The sequence below is a fragment of the Scyliorhinus torazame genome, chromosome 2 (genome assembly GCF_047496885.1).
Source record: "Scyliorhinus torazame isolate Kashiwa2021f chromosome 2, sScyTor2.1, whole genome shotgun sequence".
Lineage (NCBI taxonomy): Eukaryota > Metazoa > Chordata > Chondrichthyes > Carcharhiniformes > Scyliorhinidae > Scyliorhinus > Scyliorhinus torazame.
Genome location: NC_092708.1, coordinates 118,424,388 through 118,441,563, shown reverse-complemented (window position 1 = coordinate 118,441,563; position 17,176 = coordinate 118,424,388). Strand labels below are relative to the sequence as shown.

General features: G+C 48.3%; 1 protein-coding gene across 5 annotated transcripts in view; it reads left to right on the top strand.

The window, feature by feature from the left end:
• The window catches only part of slc25a12 (solute carrier family 25 member 12), a 178,686-nt gene that overhangs the window by 129,943 nt on the left and 31,567 nt on the right, over positions 1–17,176 (top strand). For all 5 annotated transcript variants that reach the window (XM_072475934.1, XM_072475935.1, XM_072475936.1 and 2 more), the window contains one exon: positions 14,449–14,589. In XM_072475934.1, coding sequence (XP_072332035.1) covers positions 14,449–14,589 — 141 coding nt within the window. The remainder of the gene's footprint in view (positions 1–14,448; positions 14,590–17,176) is intronic.

Genomic DNA, 17,176 nt, shown 5'->3' with positions numbered 1-17,176 from the left:
AGGGGTCCAAATATTTCTTTTATTTTGTAGTGCTTTTTCCTGAGGGCTCCTTTTTGATTTTAAGGGACTACCCTTTTGTTTTTTAGGGGCTCCTTTTTCATTCTCAGTCACCATAGTAACATTACATTCTGTATTTGTGTTGACATGCAAGATGGCAAGAATTAGGAGCAGGAGTAGGTCATTTGGCCCCTTTAGCCTGCTTCTCCATTTGATAAGATCTAAGCTTATTTGATTGTGGCCTCAGCTACACTTTCTGTCCGTTCGTTCCCCAAAACCCTCTATACTCTGGTCGATCAAAAATGATCTAGTTCAACCTTGAATATATTCAATGACCCAGCCCTCATTGCTTTCTGGGGAAGAGAATTCCACAGACTAACAACCCTTTGAACAAAAATAATTCTCCTCATCTCTATTTGAAAAGACCACTTGTTCTTAAATTGTTCCCGAGTTCTAGTCTCTTCCATGAGAGGAAACATCTCGTATCTGATGAGTTGAGCTCAAGCAGAAGCAGAATAAGAAAATATCACCAGTATCCTCAATAACCAACACCTCTCCATTAAACTTGAAACCACACCACTCAAGGAAAGCATTAATTTCCTAGCCACAGCAGAATTTAAATTGGCACAATCACCAGGCAGGAATGTTCCCTTCCAGTTGGGGAACAATTCAGCAGTCAAGGGTATTCAGCCTCTGATCTTCGGGGAAGCGTTCTCCAAGGCGGCCTTCAGGACGCTCGACAACGCAGAATCGCCGAGCAAAAACTGATAGCCAAGTTCCACATGCACGAGTACGGCCTCAACATCGATCTTGGATTCATTTCTCACTACATTCACCCCCCACCATCTGGCCTGGTCTTGCGAAATCCTACCAACTGTCCCAGCTTAAGACAATTCACACCTCTTTAACCTGTGATTATCCCTCTCCAGTCGCACCGTCTGGACCTGTAAAGACTAAATTACCTGCAAAGACTTACATTCAAAGTATCATCTTGCATCATTGACTTTGTCTATATCTGAATTTGTGGAACCCACCTCTTCACTCAGTTGATGAAGGAGCTGTGCTCCGAAAGCTACTGACTCCAAACAAACCTGTTGGACTTTAACCTGGTGTTGTAAGACCTCTTACTGTGGCCACCTCAGTCCAACGGCGGCGTCTCCACATCATGGCTACTACAAGACAACAGGTATAGGTTAGTAACTAGAGAGTTTTTCAAAATAACTCTTGCATAGTTCTACACACATAAAGCCATCACCCTAAACATGTCTTTTGTGGACTGTTGAGATCACAGCTAATGCACTTTCATTGTGTATGCAAAAGGTTATAAAGTTTTAACCAGGCAGCTTACTACCCTTTTTACGACATCTCCGATCTTAATCTCAGGTTTAAATGTGACAATTGATCCAGCATTGATCTAGCACCAATTGCTATTTGCTGAAGAGAGTTCTAAACTTCTATTGCCCTCTGACAAATCATGTTCTAATTTTTAGATTATGCTACCTACACAGGCATATAAGCACCACGCTTAGGCGAGAAGTAACCTGTGATTGGAGGAGCAGCTCCTTGGCTCTGTCAATTCAACTTATGGGGGTGACTTTACTCTGGATGCTGCCACAATCCGCTGTATTCGCAGATATCTTCACCACCTCACTTCTCCACTCTGAGGTTCCCAGCTCCTTCAAGAATACCACCATAATACCAGTACCAAAGAAGAACAAGCTGCCTCAATGACTACCAACCGGTGGCCCTGACATCTGTTATCATGAAATGCTTTGAGCGGCTAGTTATGAGATGGATCACTGCCAGCCTCCCAGACGTTCTCAATCCACTGCAGTTTGCTTATCACTGCAACCGGTCAACAGCAGATGCTATCTCCCTGGCTCTACAATCAACACTCGAACACCTCGACAACAAGGACACCTATGTAAGACTGCTGTTCATAGACTACAGCTACGCCTTCAACACCATTATCCCGACAAGACTAATAACCAAACACCGCAATCTTGGACTTGACCCCTTCCTGTGCAGCTGGATCTTCGACTTCCTCGCCAACAGACTGCAATCTGTCAGGATAGGCAACAGCACCTCCTCCACAATAGTCCTCAACACCGGAGCCCTGCAAGGATGTGTGCTCAGTCCCCCACTGTATTCCCTATACACACGTGACTGTGTGGCTAGGTTTAACTCCAACTCAACCTATAAGTTTGCAGATGATACAACTGTGGTGTGCCGTATCTCAAACAACGACGAATCAGACTACAGGAGGGAGATAAATCACTTGATTGCATGGTGCACCAAAAACAACCTCTCTCTAAATGTTGGAAAGACCAAGGAACTGATCATCGACTTCAGGAAGCTTAGCACGACACACACTCCCGTCTGCATCAATGGCTCCGAAGTGGAGATGGCCGATAGCTTTAAGTTCCTGGGGGTAACCATCACCAACAGTCTGTCCTGGTCCACTCACGTTGATGCAACAGTCAAGAAAGTCCAACAACGTCTCTACTTCCTATAGAAGCTAAAGAAATTTGGCATGTCTGCATCGAATTTCACAAACTTCTACAGATGTGCGATAGAGAGCACCCTATCCGGCTGCATTACAGCTTGGTATGGCAACTGCTCGGTCCAAGATCACAAGAAACTGCAGAGTGTGGTGAACTCAACCCAACGCATCACACAAGCTTGCCACCCCCAAATTGATTCTGTATACACCTCCCGCTGCCTCAGGAAGGCAGACAGCATTATCAGAGACCCCTCCCTCCCAGGCATTGCCTTCTTCCAGACCCTTCCATCAGGCAGATGGTACAGAAGTCTGAAGACTAGCACATCCAGACATAGGAACAACTTCTTCCCACAGCTACAAGACTCCTCAAAGACTCCCCCCTCGGACTGATCTGTTCCCTGTTAGAACACTATTCACAACGTCATATGCTGCTCTTGCTCATGTATTTGCTTTGTTTGGCCCCTTATTCCGCACTGTAACCAATCACTGTTTGTCAATGTACTCTGTTGATTATTCTTTTTGTCTATTATGTACCTACTGTGTACGTTCCCTCGGCTGCAGAAAAATACTTTTCACTGTACTTCAGTACATGTGACAATAAATCAAATCAATTGAATTTTCTAGAGCTCTCGGGTGAATTTGTCGGCTGCCCTATTTATTTTGTAAGAAAATGATATTCTCTTTTAAGAATATCAGTTTGGCCTAGCTATAATCCTGTAAAGTTGCCAGCGCAGTGGCTGAGTAATGTTGCTGAAGTATTTTCTTGTATGTATGTACAATCGTTTATAGTCATGAAGTGAATGTACACATACATACAGGCCAGAATACCTCCTCAGACTGAAATTACTGACTGCCTATGTGTCCTTTGTCCCTTTTCTGACTATATTCACATGAAATCAAAGAACAATCAGTCCCTGTTCAGTGTACTGGTAGGTCTATCAATAAAACGTTTTCCCCCCTCCTCACTGGAGGTCTGGATTGAAAGAAGTGGTCTTCTCCTTTCAAAGTGAATCGGGCACATCCTGAATTAATGGGTGTGAATGAGACAATTGGATGTTATTGGGTCCAGGGCAACTGTCTGTATCAATGGGATGTTTTCTAATAGTTTTAACCGGTTTTGTGGAATATGACAAGATTTCCTTGTCTCTTCATTGCTTACTTACAGCCTTTAGCAAATGAGGTAATTGTGATATTTTTAGAATCCAGATGGTAGTCAGAATCTTATGATTTCACTGTGATTACTGCATATATATCTTTGTTTCTTATGTTATAATCAGTGATTGTGCTAGCCTGTTGGGGTGTAAGAATAGAAGTTCAACTATTCCCATCTAATATTGAAGACTTTCTCTGTAGAGTTGACAACTTTTAATTTTGGAGAATGGCACTTAACGCATCTTCTGTGGGAGTCAAACCTTCCTGCTGCTTTCCATGGGGATCCATATAGATGGTCCAAATTCACTGTTTCTCTGATAGGTGAGGTCATTGTTCTTAATATAAAAGTTACAATGCATTTGCTGATATTTATCAAATGTTCCTGGTATAGATTCTTAAGCAATTTTAAAAGTCTAGTTCACCTCAATTCCCATTTTGTCTAGAATGACATTGTAGTCAAATAAGGAATTACAAACTGATTTACACAGATAGATGAGTTCAGTACAGAAAAATATAGAGTAATGCATTCCAGTAAAAGGAGCAATGACCATCGAAAATCTCAAAGCACTTGCAGCCAATTAAACACTTTTGAATTATAGTCCGTGTTGTAGAAATCAGAATGCACAGCAACTAACACAAATAGCAGTGATAACGACCAAATAATCTGTTTTTTGTGATGTTGATCGAGGGATAAAAATTGACCAGGACACCCAAGATAACTCTAGTTTGAAATAGTGCCGTGGGATCTTTTACATCCACCCAAGTAGGTCGATGATGCCTTGGCTTAATGGCTCATTCGGGTGGGTTTCTCCGTTCCGCTGCACGCCGTCGGGATTCTCCGTTTCGCCAGCTGGTCAATCGGGTTTCCCGTTGTGGGGCAGCATCACGCCGTCGGTGAAACCCCCGGGCTCCCGGCAAAATGGAGAATCCTGATGGCGGAGAACGCAGCCCCATACCTCCAACAATGCAGCATTCCCTGATGTCAGCCTGGGTTTTTGTGCTGAACAGGACTTGCACCCAGATCCTTGTGACTTAGTAGCTAGTGTGCTACCAACTGAGCCACGGCTGACGTCTCTACCTTCAAAGGTGGAAGTGCAGGTGGTAAACCAAATAGCCGCCTCCTGTGTTATACGTTTTTACCCCAAGCAGTATTGCGATCGTGATTTAAGTAGTCACAGGAAGTTCCTGCAAGTTTGAAATGAAAAATTGTGCGCAAATTAAGTCAAAATGACGTTAACAATGCAGATGCTCGCATTTCCAGCTGTTTGAGCCTCTGTTTGAGCCCCCCAACAGCATCAATTTACGTGCAGAGATGTAGGTACAGTATTTTGTCAGAGGTGTAATACCTGTCAAGACTGAAAATTGCATGGACAGTAATACTAACTACTCCAAGTAGTAAACCGTTTTGTTGTTTGTGGGGGCACAAATTGTAGGGGCAGCACGGTAGCCTTGTGGATAGCACAATTGCTTCATAGCTCCAGGGTTCCAGGTTCGATTCCGGCTTGGGTCACTGTCTGTGCGGAGTCTGCACATCCTCCCCGTGTGTGCGTGGGTTTCCTCCGGGTGCTCAGGTTTCCTCCCACAGTCCAAAGATGTGCAGGTTAGGTGGATTGGCCATGATAAATTGCCCTTAGTGTCCAAAATTGCCCTTAGTGTTGGGTGGGGTTACTAGGTTATGGGGATAGGGTGGAGGTGTTGACCTTGGGTAGGGTTCTCTTTCCAAGAGCCGGTGCAGACTCGATGGGCCGAATGGCCTCCTTCTGCACTGTAAATTCTATGTAAAAAAAATTCTATGTAAATTGCATTTCCTACATTACAATATTGACTACACGTCAGAAGCACTTCATTGTCTCTAAAGTGTTTTGGAATGTCTGGCTGTTGTGAAAGATGCTATGTAAATACAAGTATTACTTTTCGTCTATCTCAACTCAGTTTTATTGAAATGCTATTCTTCCCTTTATTATCTACTAACAACTGTTCAATAGCTCTCTCGGTTTGCCTGCCTTGTTCCACTCTCTGTAAATTTTAGCTCATCCAAAACTCTGATGTCCATATTTTACCTTGGGCCAAGTTTGCCCATTTGCGCATTACTCCGGACCTGCACTACCTGTCACGTTCCCTTTTTTTAAAAAATAAATATTTTTCTTAAGGTTTTTTAACAACACAATTTTTTCCCCTTACAAACAATAACCCCCTCCCCGTAACAAAATAACGCAAACTCACCCTGAGCAAGATATATACATGGCAAGATGGCCCCCCCCAGGGTTGCTGCTGCTGCTGACCGACCTTCCTCTAACGCTCCGTGAGATATTCTAGGAACGGTTGCCACCGCCTGTAAAACCCCTGTGCAGACCCTCTCAAAGCAAACTTAATTCCAATTTTATGAACCCCGCCATGTCGTTAATCCAGGCCTCCAGGCTAGGGGGCTTCGCCTCCTTCCACAATAGCAAGACCCTTCGCCGGGCTACTAGGGACCAAAGGCCAGAATTCCGGCCTCTTTCGCCTCCTGCACTCCCGGCTCATCCACTACTCCAAATATTGCTCGTCCCCAGCTTGGCTTGACCCGGACTTTCACCACCTGGGATATTACTCCCGCCACACCTTTCCAGAACCCCTCCAATGCCGGGCATGACCAAAATATATGGACATGGTTCGCCGGGCTCCCTGAACATCTTTCACATCTATCCTCTACTCCAAAGAACCTACTCAGCCTCGCCCTGGTCAAATGCGCTCTGTGAACCACCTTAAATTGTATCAGACTGAGCCTGGCACACGAGGAGGAGGTATTAACCCTACCCAGGGCATCAGCCCATAGCCCTTCCTCAATCTCCTCCCCCAGCTCCTCCTCCCATTTACCTTTCAATTCTTCTAATGGCGCTTCCCCCTCTTCTTTCATCTCTTGGTATATTTCCGACACCTTGCCCTCCCCGACCCATACCCCTGAGATCACCTTATCTTGAACTTCTTGTGCCGGGAGCAACGGAAATTCCCTCACCTGTCGCCTCACAAAAGCCCTCACCTGCCTATATCTAAATGTATTTCCCGGGGGTAACTCAAATTTCTCCTCCAGTGCCCCATGGCTCGCAAATGTCCCGTCAATGAACAGGTCCCCCATTCTTCTTATCCCCGCCCGATGCCAGCCTTGGGACCCCCCGTCCATCTTCCCCGGGACAAACCGGTGGTTACCCCTGATCAGGGACACACCGATGCTCCCATTGCACCCCTGTGCCTTCTCCACTGGCCCCAGATCCTTAGTGTTGCCGCCACCACCGGGCTTGTGGTGTATTTTGTCGGCGGCAGCGGTGCCGTTACCAACGCCCCCAGGCTCGTTCCTTTACAGGACGCCATCTCCACCCTCTTCCATGCCGCCCCCTCTCACTCCATGACCCACTTGCGGATCATCGCCATGTTTGCTGCCCAGTAGTAACTCCCTAGGTTTGGCAAAGCCAACCCTCCTCGGTCCCTATTGCGTTCCAAGAACCCTCTCCTAACCCTCGGGGTCTTATTTGCCCACATATACCCCATAATACTCCTACCTACTCTCTTGAAAAAGCCCTTGGTGATCACGATGGGGAGGCACTGAAACACGAACAAAAACCTCGGAAGGACCACCATTTTGACCGACTGCACCCTACCCGCCAACGAGAGCGGGAGCATGTCCCATCTTTTAAAATCCTCCTCCATTTGCTCCACCACCCTCGTCAAATTCAGTTTATGTAGGGCCCCCAACTTTTGGCTATCTGGATCCCCAGATACCGAAAACTCCTCTCCGCCCTCCTCAGCGGTAGGTCCCCTATCCCTCTTTCTTGGTCCCCTGCCTGTAATACAAAAAGCTCACTCTTCCCCACATTAAGCTTGTAGCCCGAGAACTCCCCAAACTCCTTCAGAGTCTGCATGACCTCCACCATCCCCTCCATTGGGTCCACCACGTATAGCAGCAGGTCATCCGCATATAGCGATACCCGATGTTCCTCTCCCCCGCGGACTATCCCCCTCCATTTCTTAGACTCCCTAAGTGATATGGCCAAGGGTTCGATCGCCAATGCAAACAACAGGGGGGACAGGGGGCACCCCTGCCTCGTCCCTCGGTACAGCCGAAAGTACTCCGACCTCCGCCGGTTCGTCACTACACTCGCCACCGGGGCGCTGTAAAGGAGCTTGACCCATCTAATAAACCCTCCCCCGAACCCAAACCTGCGCAATACCTCCCAGAGGTACTCCCACTCTACTCGGTCAAAGGCTTTTTCCGCGTCCATAGCTGCCACTATCTCCGCCTCTCCCTCCTCCGATGTCATCAGTATCACGTTTAAAAGCCGCCGCACATTGGTATTTAACTGCCTGCCCTTTATGAATCCCGTTTGGTCCTCGTGAATCACCCCCGGGACACAGTCCTCAATCCTAGTGGCCAGTACTTTTGCCAATAGCTTAGCATCCACATTGAGGAGCGAAATCGGCCTGTACTATCCACATTGCAGTGGATCCTTGTCTCGCTTTAGAATCAAGGAGATTGTCGCCTCCGACATTGTCTGGGGCAGGGTTCCCTCCTCTCTTGCCTCGTTGAAGGTCCTCACTAGTAGCGGGGCCAGCAGGTCCACATATTTTCTATAGAACTCCACCGGGAACCCGTCCGGCCCCGGGGCCTTCCCCGCCTGCATGCTCCCCAAACCCTTACTCAACTACTCCAACCCAATTGGTGCCCCCAAACCAACTGCCTCCTGTTCCTCCACCCTCGGGAACCCCAGCTGGTCCAGGAATCGCCTCATCCCCCCCTTCCCCCCCCTGGGGGCTGGGACCTGTACAGCTCTTCATAGAAGGCCTTGAATACCTTATTTATTTTTGTTGCACTTCGAACCGTGGCTCCCCTTCCATCTTTGATTCCCCCTATTTCCCTCGCTGCCGCCCTCTTACGGAGCTGGTGCGCCAGCATCCGACTAGCCTTTTCCCCGTACTCGTAGGTCGCCCCCTGCGCCTTCCTCCACTGTGCCTCCGCCTTGCCCGTGGTCAGCAGGTCAAACTCCGCCTGGAGCCGTCGCCTTTCCCCAAGTAATCTTTCCTCCGGGGCCTCTGCGTATCTCCTGTCCACTCGCAAGATCTCCCCCACTAACCTCTCCCTTTCCATTCCCTCTGTCTTCTCCCTATGAGCCCTGATGGAGATCAGCTCTCCCCTGATCACCGCCTTCAACGCCTCCCATACCACCCCCACTCGCACCTCCCCGTTGTCGTTGGCCTCCAAGTACCTTTCAATACACCCCCTCACCTTCCCACACACCACCTCATCAGCCAGCAGTCCCACATCCAGCCGCCACAGCGGGCATTGGTCCCTCTCCTCTCCCAGCTCCAGTTCCACCCAGTGCGGGGCATGGTCCGAAACGGCTATGGCTGAATACTCCGTCCCCTCCACTCTCGGTATGAGTGCCCTGCCCAGAACAAATAAATCTATCCGGGAGTATACCTTATGTACGTGGGAGAAAAAAGAAAATTCCCTGACCTGCGGTCTTGCAAACCTCCATGGGTCCACTCCCCCCATCTGATCCATAAAACCCCTGAACACCTTGGCCGCCGCCGGCCTCCTTCCCGTCCTTGATCTGGAGCGGTCCAGTGCTGGGTCCAGCACTGTATTGAAGTCCCCTCCCATTATCAGTCCTCCTACCTCCAGGTCCGGAATGCGCCCCAACATGCGCTTCATAAATCCAGCATCATCCCAGTTCGGGGCGTATACATTTACCAACACCACCCACGTCCCTTGCAACCTACCACTCACCATCACATATCTCCCTCCATTATCCGCGACGATAGTCTTGGCCTCAAATGACACATGCTTTCCCACCAGAATTGCCACCCCTCTATTTTTCGCGTCCAATCCCGAGTGAAATACCTGTCCTACCCATCCCTTTCTTAACCTGACCTGGTCCGCCACCTTCAGGTGTGTCTCTTGGAGCATTGCCACGTCTGCCTTCAGTCCCTTCAAGTGCGCGAACACTCGAGCCCGCTTCACCGGCCCATTCAGGCCCCTCACGTTCCACATCATCAGCCGGATTGGAGGGACTCACTCTCACCACCCGCCCCCACCCCCACCCCCCCCGCCGACTAGCCATCTCCTTTTCTGGCCCAGTCCCTTGTCCGCGTCTCCCTCACTCTCCAGTCCCCCAACCGGGGGACCCCCGTCCCAGCCACCTCTTCTGTGTCCCGTTCTCTTTCGGCCAGTGCAGCAGCACCCCTTCCCCCCCCCCCCCGCACCCCCCCCCCCACCCCCTCCCTCCTCTCTCTTCCCCCCCCCCCACCTCTCTCTTTCCCCTCCCCCACCCCCCGCTAGATCCCCGTCTAGCTTTTTTGCTCCCCCCGTATCCCTCCCGTAAGTCAGCTGACACCTGCTGACCCCGGCTTCCCCCGCCATCCCTTTGACCCCCCGTGTGGGAATCTCCCAATCAGTGTACATTCCTTCGTTCCCCTTCCCGCCTTTCTTGCCTCGCGCGGGAAAGAAAACCCCGCGCTTTCCAAAGCCTGCCCCGCCCCCCATGGCGCAGCTCCTGTCGAGGCCTTGTCCCTCTCCCCCAGCCCATATAGCATTTCCTGCATATGGTTGACCCCCTATGTACAACAACCATCATACTTCAACCCTCAAACACCCCCCTCCCACACAAACCCTCAATTAGAGTCCAATTTTTCAGTTAGTATAAAGGTCCACGCCTCTTCGGGCGTTTCGAAGTAGTGGTGTTGGCCATTATGTGTAACCCACAGTCGCGCTGGCTGCAACATTCCAAATTTTACTCCTTTCCGATGCAGCACCGCTTTGGCCCGGTTGAAACACGCTCTCCGCTTAGCGACCTCCCCGCTCCAGTCCGGGTATATTCTGATCTCCGCATTGTCCCACTTGCTGCTCCGTTCCTTCTTGGCCCATTTCAGGACCCTCGCTCTGTCCGTAAACCGGTGAAATCTCACCACCATCGCCCTTGGCGGCTCATTTGCCTTGGGCTTCCTCGCTAGCACTCGGTGCGCCCCATCCAGCTCCAGCAATCCTGGGGGGGCCTCCGCACCCATCAGCGTCCCGATCATTGTGCCCGCATATGCCGCGGTATCGGCCCCCTCCACTCCTTCTGGGAGACCCAGGATCCTCAAATTGTTTCTCCTCGACCTGTTCTCCAGGTCTTCGAGTCTTCCCGCCCACGTCTTGTGCAGCGCCTCGTGCCGCTCCACTCTCTCCGCCAGGCCCACGAGCTCGTCGTCGTTCTCACTCACTTTTTCCTGGATCTTCACCTCTTGGGCTTTCTGGGTTGCTCCAAGTCCTTCAATTATTGCCAGCATAGGCGCCACCATCTCCTTGCGCATCTCCTCGAAGCAGCGCTTGAGGAACTCTTGCATCTCCCCTTTGTCCGTGGGCGCCGCCATTTTTTGGTTGTTTTCTTTCTTCTCCCGCTGCTCCAGGGCCGCTTTTTTCGCCGTTTCGCTGCGGGTCCGATCCATGCAGGTTAGTAGGGGACCTTTCTCCTTCCTTCCCCACGGGTTGGTTATATAAAAAGTGCCATTGGGGCTCCGTTAGCGGGCCCAAATGTCCGTCTTCGCGGGAGCTGCCGAATCGCGCGGCTTAGCTCCGCATCGCCGCAACCCGGACGCACCTGTCACTTTCCCAATCCCTTATTTTAAAATGCTCATCCTTTTGTTGAAATCCCTGTGTGACTTTATCCCTGTCTATCTCTGTGACTTCCTTTTCCTCCAGCTCAGTTTATCTAACTCTGGCCTCGAGTATGCTATACACCTTTGTTGGCCTTGCTTCCTGGCACCTCAGCCTCAAGCTTCTTCCCTAAACCTGTCCTTTCAAATGAACTCCTTTCCGATCCTTTTCCCTGATCAAGCCGTTGGTCATCATTCCCTAAATCCTTTTGGTCGGTTTTCTTTTATTATGCCTGGGTTAAGTGCTTTGGAATATGTTTCTACATTATTCCACTCACCACTATGTAAAAGCAAGTTTTGTAGCCTGGGGCTACTGAGGTCATAACAACCCTTTTACGTTTTACGCTTGCAAATCTTTTCAGGCTGCTACTGGAGACATCAGCAACATGAGCCAATCCGATGTTAATAATGTATAAAGCAAATGCTTTCTTTGCTCAAGCAAGCATTTTTCATCTTCCCCTTGAACAAATAGCAATAGCATAAGTAGGTTATGAAACTTTATAAAATTGCAAAATTACCAAACATCCAGGGATTGTAGCTTGTATTGTATGTTGGTGTCACTGACTCATTGGAAGTACTCTGGTCTCTAAATTGGAAGGTCAAGACCTATCCCAGAGGCTTCAGCATAAAATTTAATCTGACACTGCTGAGGGACTGGTGCAGTATTGCAGGTGCCATCATTTAAATGAGAGGTTGTATCTGCCCTCCCAGGTGGATGTAAAAGATGACAATACTATTTCAAATATTTATCTCTCAGAAATATCATTAACACATCATCTATTATTTGTGGAACGTAGCAGTGTACAAGTTAACTACCATGTTTCCTACAATACAGCAGTGACTACACCTCAAAAGCATTTTGTTAGTTCTAAACACTTGGGTCTGCCATGAAGGCGTGAAAAACACAAGATCAATGCAGTGCTTTCTTTCTCTCTGTGCAAGAGGGTAACTGGTATATCTCTTGTAATATATCCCACCAGTAAAGGACAAGAATACGTTTACGTCTTTCAGATACATCCTGTTGTATTGTAAAATTTAAAACTTACATGCAAAACTCAATCAACATCATCTGGAATAATTCCCAGCCAAGTGAATTGTAGATTATTTCTGACAAGACCAGGCAATTAATACAGGACTGGTGTCCAAGCTGAATCTTGGATGTAAAATTGGATACCACCCATTGCTGAACTTACTGGCAGTCCCTCCCCCGCGCCGTATCAGAGGTGCCCCCCCCCCCCCTCTGTATCAGAGACAGCCGACTCCCACTCCCCCGTATCCGAGATGGCCGACGCTCTCTTATCCGAGACAGCCGCCCCTCCCCTATCCGAGACACAACCGCCCTCCCCCTGTCCGAGCCATGGCCCCCTTACCCTATCCTAGACATGGCCCCCTTGCCCTATCCGAAACACTGCCCCTCTCTCCTATCCGAGACACGGCCCCCCCCTCCTGTCCGAGACACGGCCGCCCCTCCCATAGCCGAGACGCGGCAGTCCCTCCCCCATCCAAGGCACGGCCCCCCTCTCCTATCCGAGACATGGCCCCCCCCTCTCCTGTCCGAGACACGGCCGCCCCTCCCATAGCCGAGACGCGGCCGTCCCTCCCCTATCCGAGGCACGGCCGCCCTCCGCCTCCATATGAAGCTAACCACAATGTTTATACACAGCTAGCAGATGAATGGTTTCACTTCCTCTTTTTCGCAGCAGAAGGCAAGGTGGTGCAGTGGTTAGCACTGCTGCATCACAGCGCCAGAGATCCAGGTTCATTTCTGGTGTTGGGTAACTATCTGTGTGCAGTTTGCATTTTCTCCCTGTGTCTGGATTTACTTCGGTTTCGTCCTGCAGTCCAAAGATGTGCAAGTTGGCCATGCTAAAATTTCCCTTTAATGTTAAAAAATGGGATTACGGGGCTAGATGGGGGAGTGGATCGAGGTAGGGTGCTCTTTCAGAAGGGTCAGTGCAGACCTGGTGGGCCAAATGGTCTCCTTCTGCACTGTAGGAATTCTATTCTAACAGCTTTTGATATGATGAAGACATGCCATTCCCAGTTAGATGTTTGTAAACATTGTGGTTCGCTTGATACTTGAGATGCATTCAGGCGTGAAGGGAAATGGCAATAAATAATCCAGACACCCTGCCTGTCTGGAAACTATCACCCTGTCAATTTCAGCCTACTAAAAGCTTTTTCTTTTTGAAAGTGAATAGAAACCTGGTAGATCATAGGATCTGAGGGCGTTTAAAACCTTGTGATGTGCTCTGGCTTTCTATGAAGTATCTGCTGCGGCTTTCAACACTTCTGCCTAAGGGAGCAGGTATACGGGTGTTGAAAGGGAAAAGCAGTGATTTTTCAGTTTATGCCTGGACTGCTCTTTAGTTTCCAGGCATGGGTCTCTGATATATGGAGGGGGGGGCTCTGATATATGGAGGATGGGTTTTCTGATATATTTTGATATCTGATGGGGATTTTTGATATGGGGGCTCTGATATTGGGGTCTGATATCAGGAGAGTGGAGTGCGCAGGATTTACATTGTGGAGGGGAAGGGATACCCTCTAGGCTTTGTGGGCTCCTATATTATATACTTACCCTTGACCCACCGTGTCAGGGTCATGCTGGAAAATGACCCATTTGCAACCTTCCTTCCACTGCTGCAGGACGTGTACCTCGCTGCTGCCAGCGGCAGGGGGCCAGAGTATCGGAAGTGCGCCGATCCCATTTTTAGCCCAACACTCAATTCTCCGCTGCATTAGGTACCCTGCTACCGCTGGGGGTGGTGGAGGATCCACCCCTATATGTTTAGCTATATGTCATGATGTATGTGATATGATTCACTTTAGAAGGTTGATTTTAAAGGTTTACTTCTACTGTTACTCCTTTATCCCTATTTTATTGAACATACTCACTGAGAAAACAAATGATTGTGTCTGCTGTCGTGGCAACTCTTTTTTTTATCCCATTGCATTTCTGTTTGTAGGTGTCTGTTTGGTGGAATGCCAATAAATAGTAGAAAAAGTACAAATATGTCAACAGGAGACAACACAGAACATGATGGGGCAACTGGGATGTGCCAAAATTTGCATTGCGCAAATTTGATCAGGATTTTAACATTATTAATTTTTGGTACATTTTTCAGGCTGGAGGTTCCCAGGTAATCTTTACAAACCCTCTGGAAATAGTGAAAATTCGACTCCAAGTTGCAGGCGAGATCACCACCGGACCCAGAGTCAGTGCACTTTCTGTAATGCGTGATCTTGGATTTTTGGGCTTGTACAAGGTAGGTAGTTCCATATGATAGTTTAAAGCTTTGCTCCTGTAAGTAACCTATTGCAAAGACAAATTATTTGAATGTGTTACTGATACAAAATTTGGACTCAGGCTTTTTTGTTGTCAATTCTTAGATTATTTGATTTAATGTATCTATTTATATGCTCTTATAGAGTGATGTGTCGGCAACCCATTAAGCATGTTTATCAGCTCAGCGTCCTCCGGAACCAATTAAAAATATTTAAGCACTTAAACCACTGTCTTAGAATCCACTGTGAATTTTTTCCACGTTACCATTAAATTTAGATTCTTTCACTTTACCGATTCTTGCCACGTGCAGTGGTTCCTGTTTTATTTATTTCATGCAAAACTGTTCTTGATCATTTATTTTCATTTGTTACTAGAACTGTTTGCATTCCTTTCTTTCTTTACTTCTGTCAGAACCTGTCCTATTAATTCACTAATTTATACTTTTTGTCACCTCCAAACATCTTATTTATGTATATACTTCTCCATGTGTCCTTGGTCTCCCTGTTTCTTTTATATAATTATTTTCCGACCGGGCCTTCCATGATTTTAATTCAGTAAGAATCTACTTAATACAACTCTTGTGTGCAATGCTACAGTGAACCACTATTTGATTTAATATAGTTTTAATGCCACATTGCCAATCTGTATTACATAATTTAAGCTTGTCTTTATAAGACGGTGTCTCTTCTGACTTTGTTTGACAAATCCTGTAACAGATTGTCTAAAAGTGACAGGCATTATATTTGGTGTCTATTTTAGATGAATAAATGTAAAAAAAACTTTCTCTGTGCCTTTTTGCACTCAATTTACCCTTTTAATAGAAAATAAAGCAGTTTACAATTCTATTTAGTGAAACAATTAAATAATCCTGCACCATTTCAAGCAGAAGTGACCAGAGGCGGGATTCAACCCTACCCGGCGGGGTGGGGGGTTCCGGCGTAATGGAGTGGGGGGAACCACTCCGGCGTCGGGCCACCCCAAAGGTGCGAACGTCTCCGCACCTTTAGGGGCCAAGCCCTCACCTTGAGGGGCTAGGCCCGCGCCGGAGTGGTTTCTGCTCCGCCGGCTGACGGAAAAGGCCTTTGGCGCCACGCCAGCCGGCGATGAAAGGTCTTCACCGGGCGACGCATGCGCGGGAGCGTCAGCGGCTGCTGACGTCATCCCCGCGCATGTGCAGGGGGGGAGGTCTCTTCCGCCTCGGTCATAGTGAAGACCATGGCGAAGGCGGAAGAAAATCGCCCCGCGCGCCCCCCCCCCGGGCCAGGACCCCGGAGCCTGCCCACGCCGTCTTGTCCCGCCAGTAAGGTAGGTGGTTTAATCCATGCCGGCAGGAGAGGGTTGACAGCGGCGGGACTTCGGCCCGTTGCGGGCCGGAGAATCGCCGGGGGTGGGCCCGCCGACCGGCGCGGCATGATTCCCGCCTCCACCGAATATCTTGTGGCGGAAAATTCGGGACACTGCGGGGGCGGGATTCACGCCAGCCCCCGGCGATTCTCCGACCCGGTGGCGGGTCGGAGAATCGCGCCCCTTATTCATGAAAATTCTTTAATGAGCAAGGTTCTAAACTTTTTCTACTTTAAAAAAAAAAAAAGAGATTAAGTCATGATATAAATGTAGGAAAAGAATATTAAATACCAGCCATCACGTAATATGAGGAAGAAAAGTGAGTCTCGTACAATGTTTACCCAATGACCTAAAGCCAGAAACCCAACAACTGCTGTAGCTGGTAACATCATGAAAAGAGCTTGAAAAATAGAAAGAACAACTTTCATACAACTGTTATCAATATTTTACTGCCTGACACAGTATGTAGATAGGCCAACGAGAGGCGACGCCAATTTGGATTTGGTACTGGATAATGAACCAAGACAGGTGTTAGATTTGGAGGTAGGTGAGCACTTTGGTGAAAGTGACCACAATTCGATTACGTTTACTTTAGTGATGGAAAGGGATAGGTATATACCGCAGGGCAAGAGTTATATCTGGGGGAAAGGCAATTATGATGCGATGAGGCAAGACTTAGGATGCATCGGATGGAGAGGAAAACTGCAGGGGATGGGCACAATGGAAATGTGGAGCTTGTTCAAGGAACAGCTACTGCGTGTCCTTGATAAGTATGTACCTGTCAGGCAGGGAGGAAGTGGTCGAGCAAGGGAACCGTGGTTTACTAAAGCAGTCGAAACACTTGTCAAGAGGAAGAAGGAGGCTTATGTAAAGATGAGACATGAAGGTTCAGTTAGGACGCTCGAGAGTTACAAGTTAGCTAGGAAGGACCTAAAGAGAGAGCTAAGAAGAGCCAGGAGGGGACATGAGAAGTCATTGGCAGGTAAGATCAAGGATAACCCTAAAGCTTTCTATAGAAAAGTCAGGAATAAAAAAATGACTAAGGTAAGAGTAGGGCCAGTCAAGGATAGTAGCGGGAAGTTGTGCGTGGAGTCCGAGGAGATAGGAGAGGTGCTAAATGAATATTTTTTGTCAGTATTCACACCGGAAAAAGATAATGTTGTCGAGGAGAATACTGAGATTCAGGCTACTAGACTAGAAGGGCTTGAGGTTCATAAGGAGGA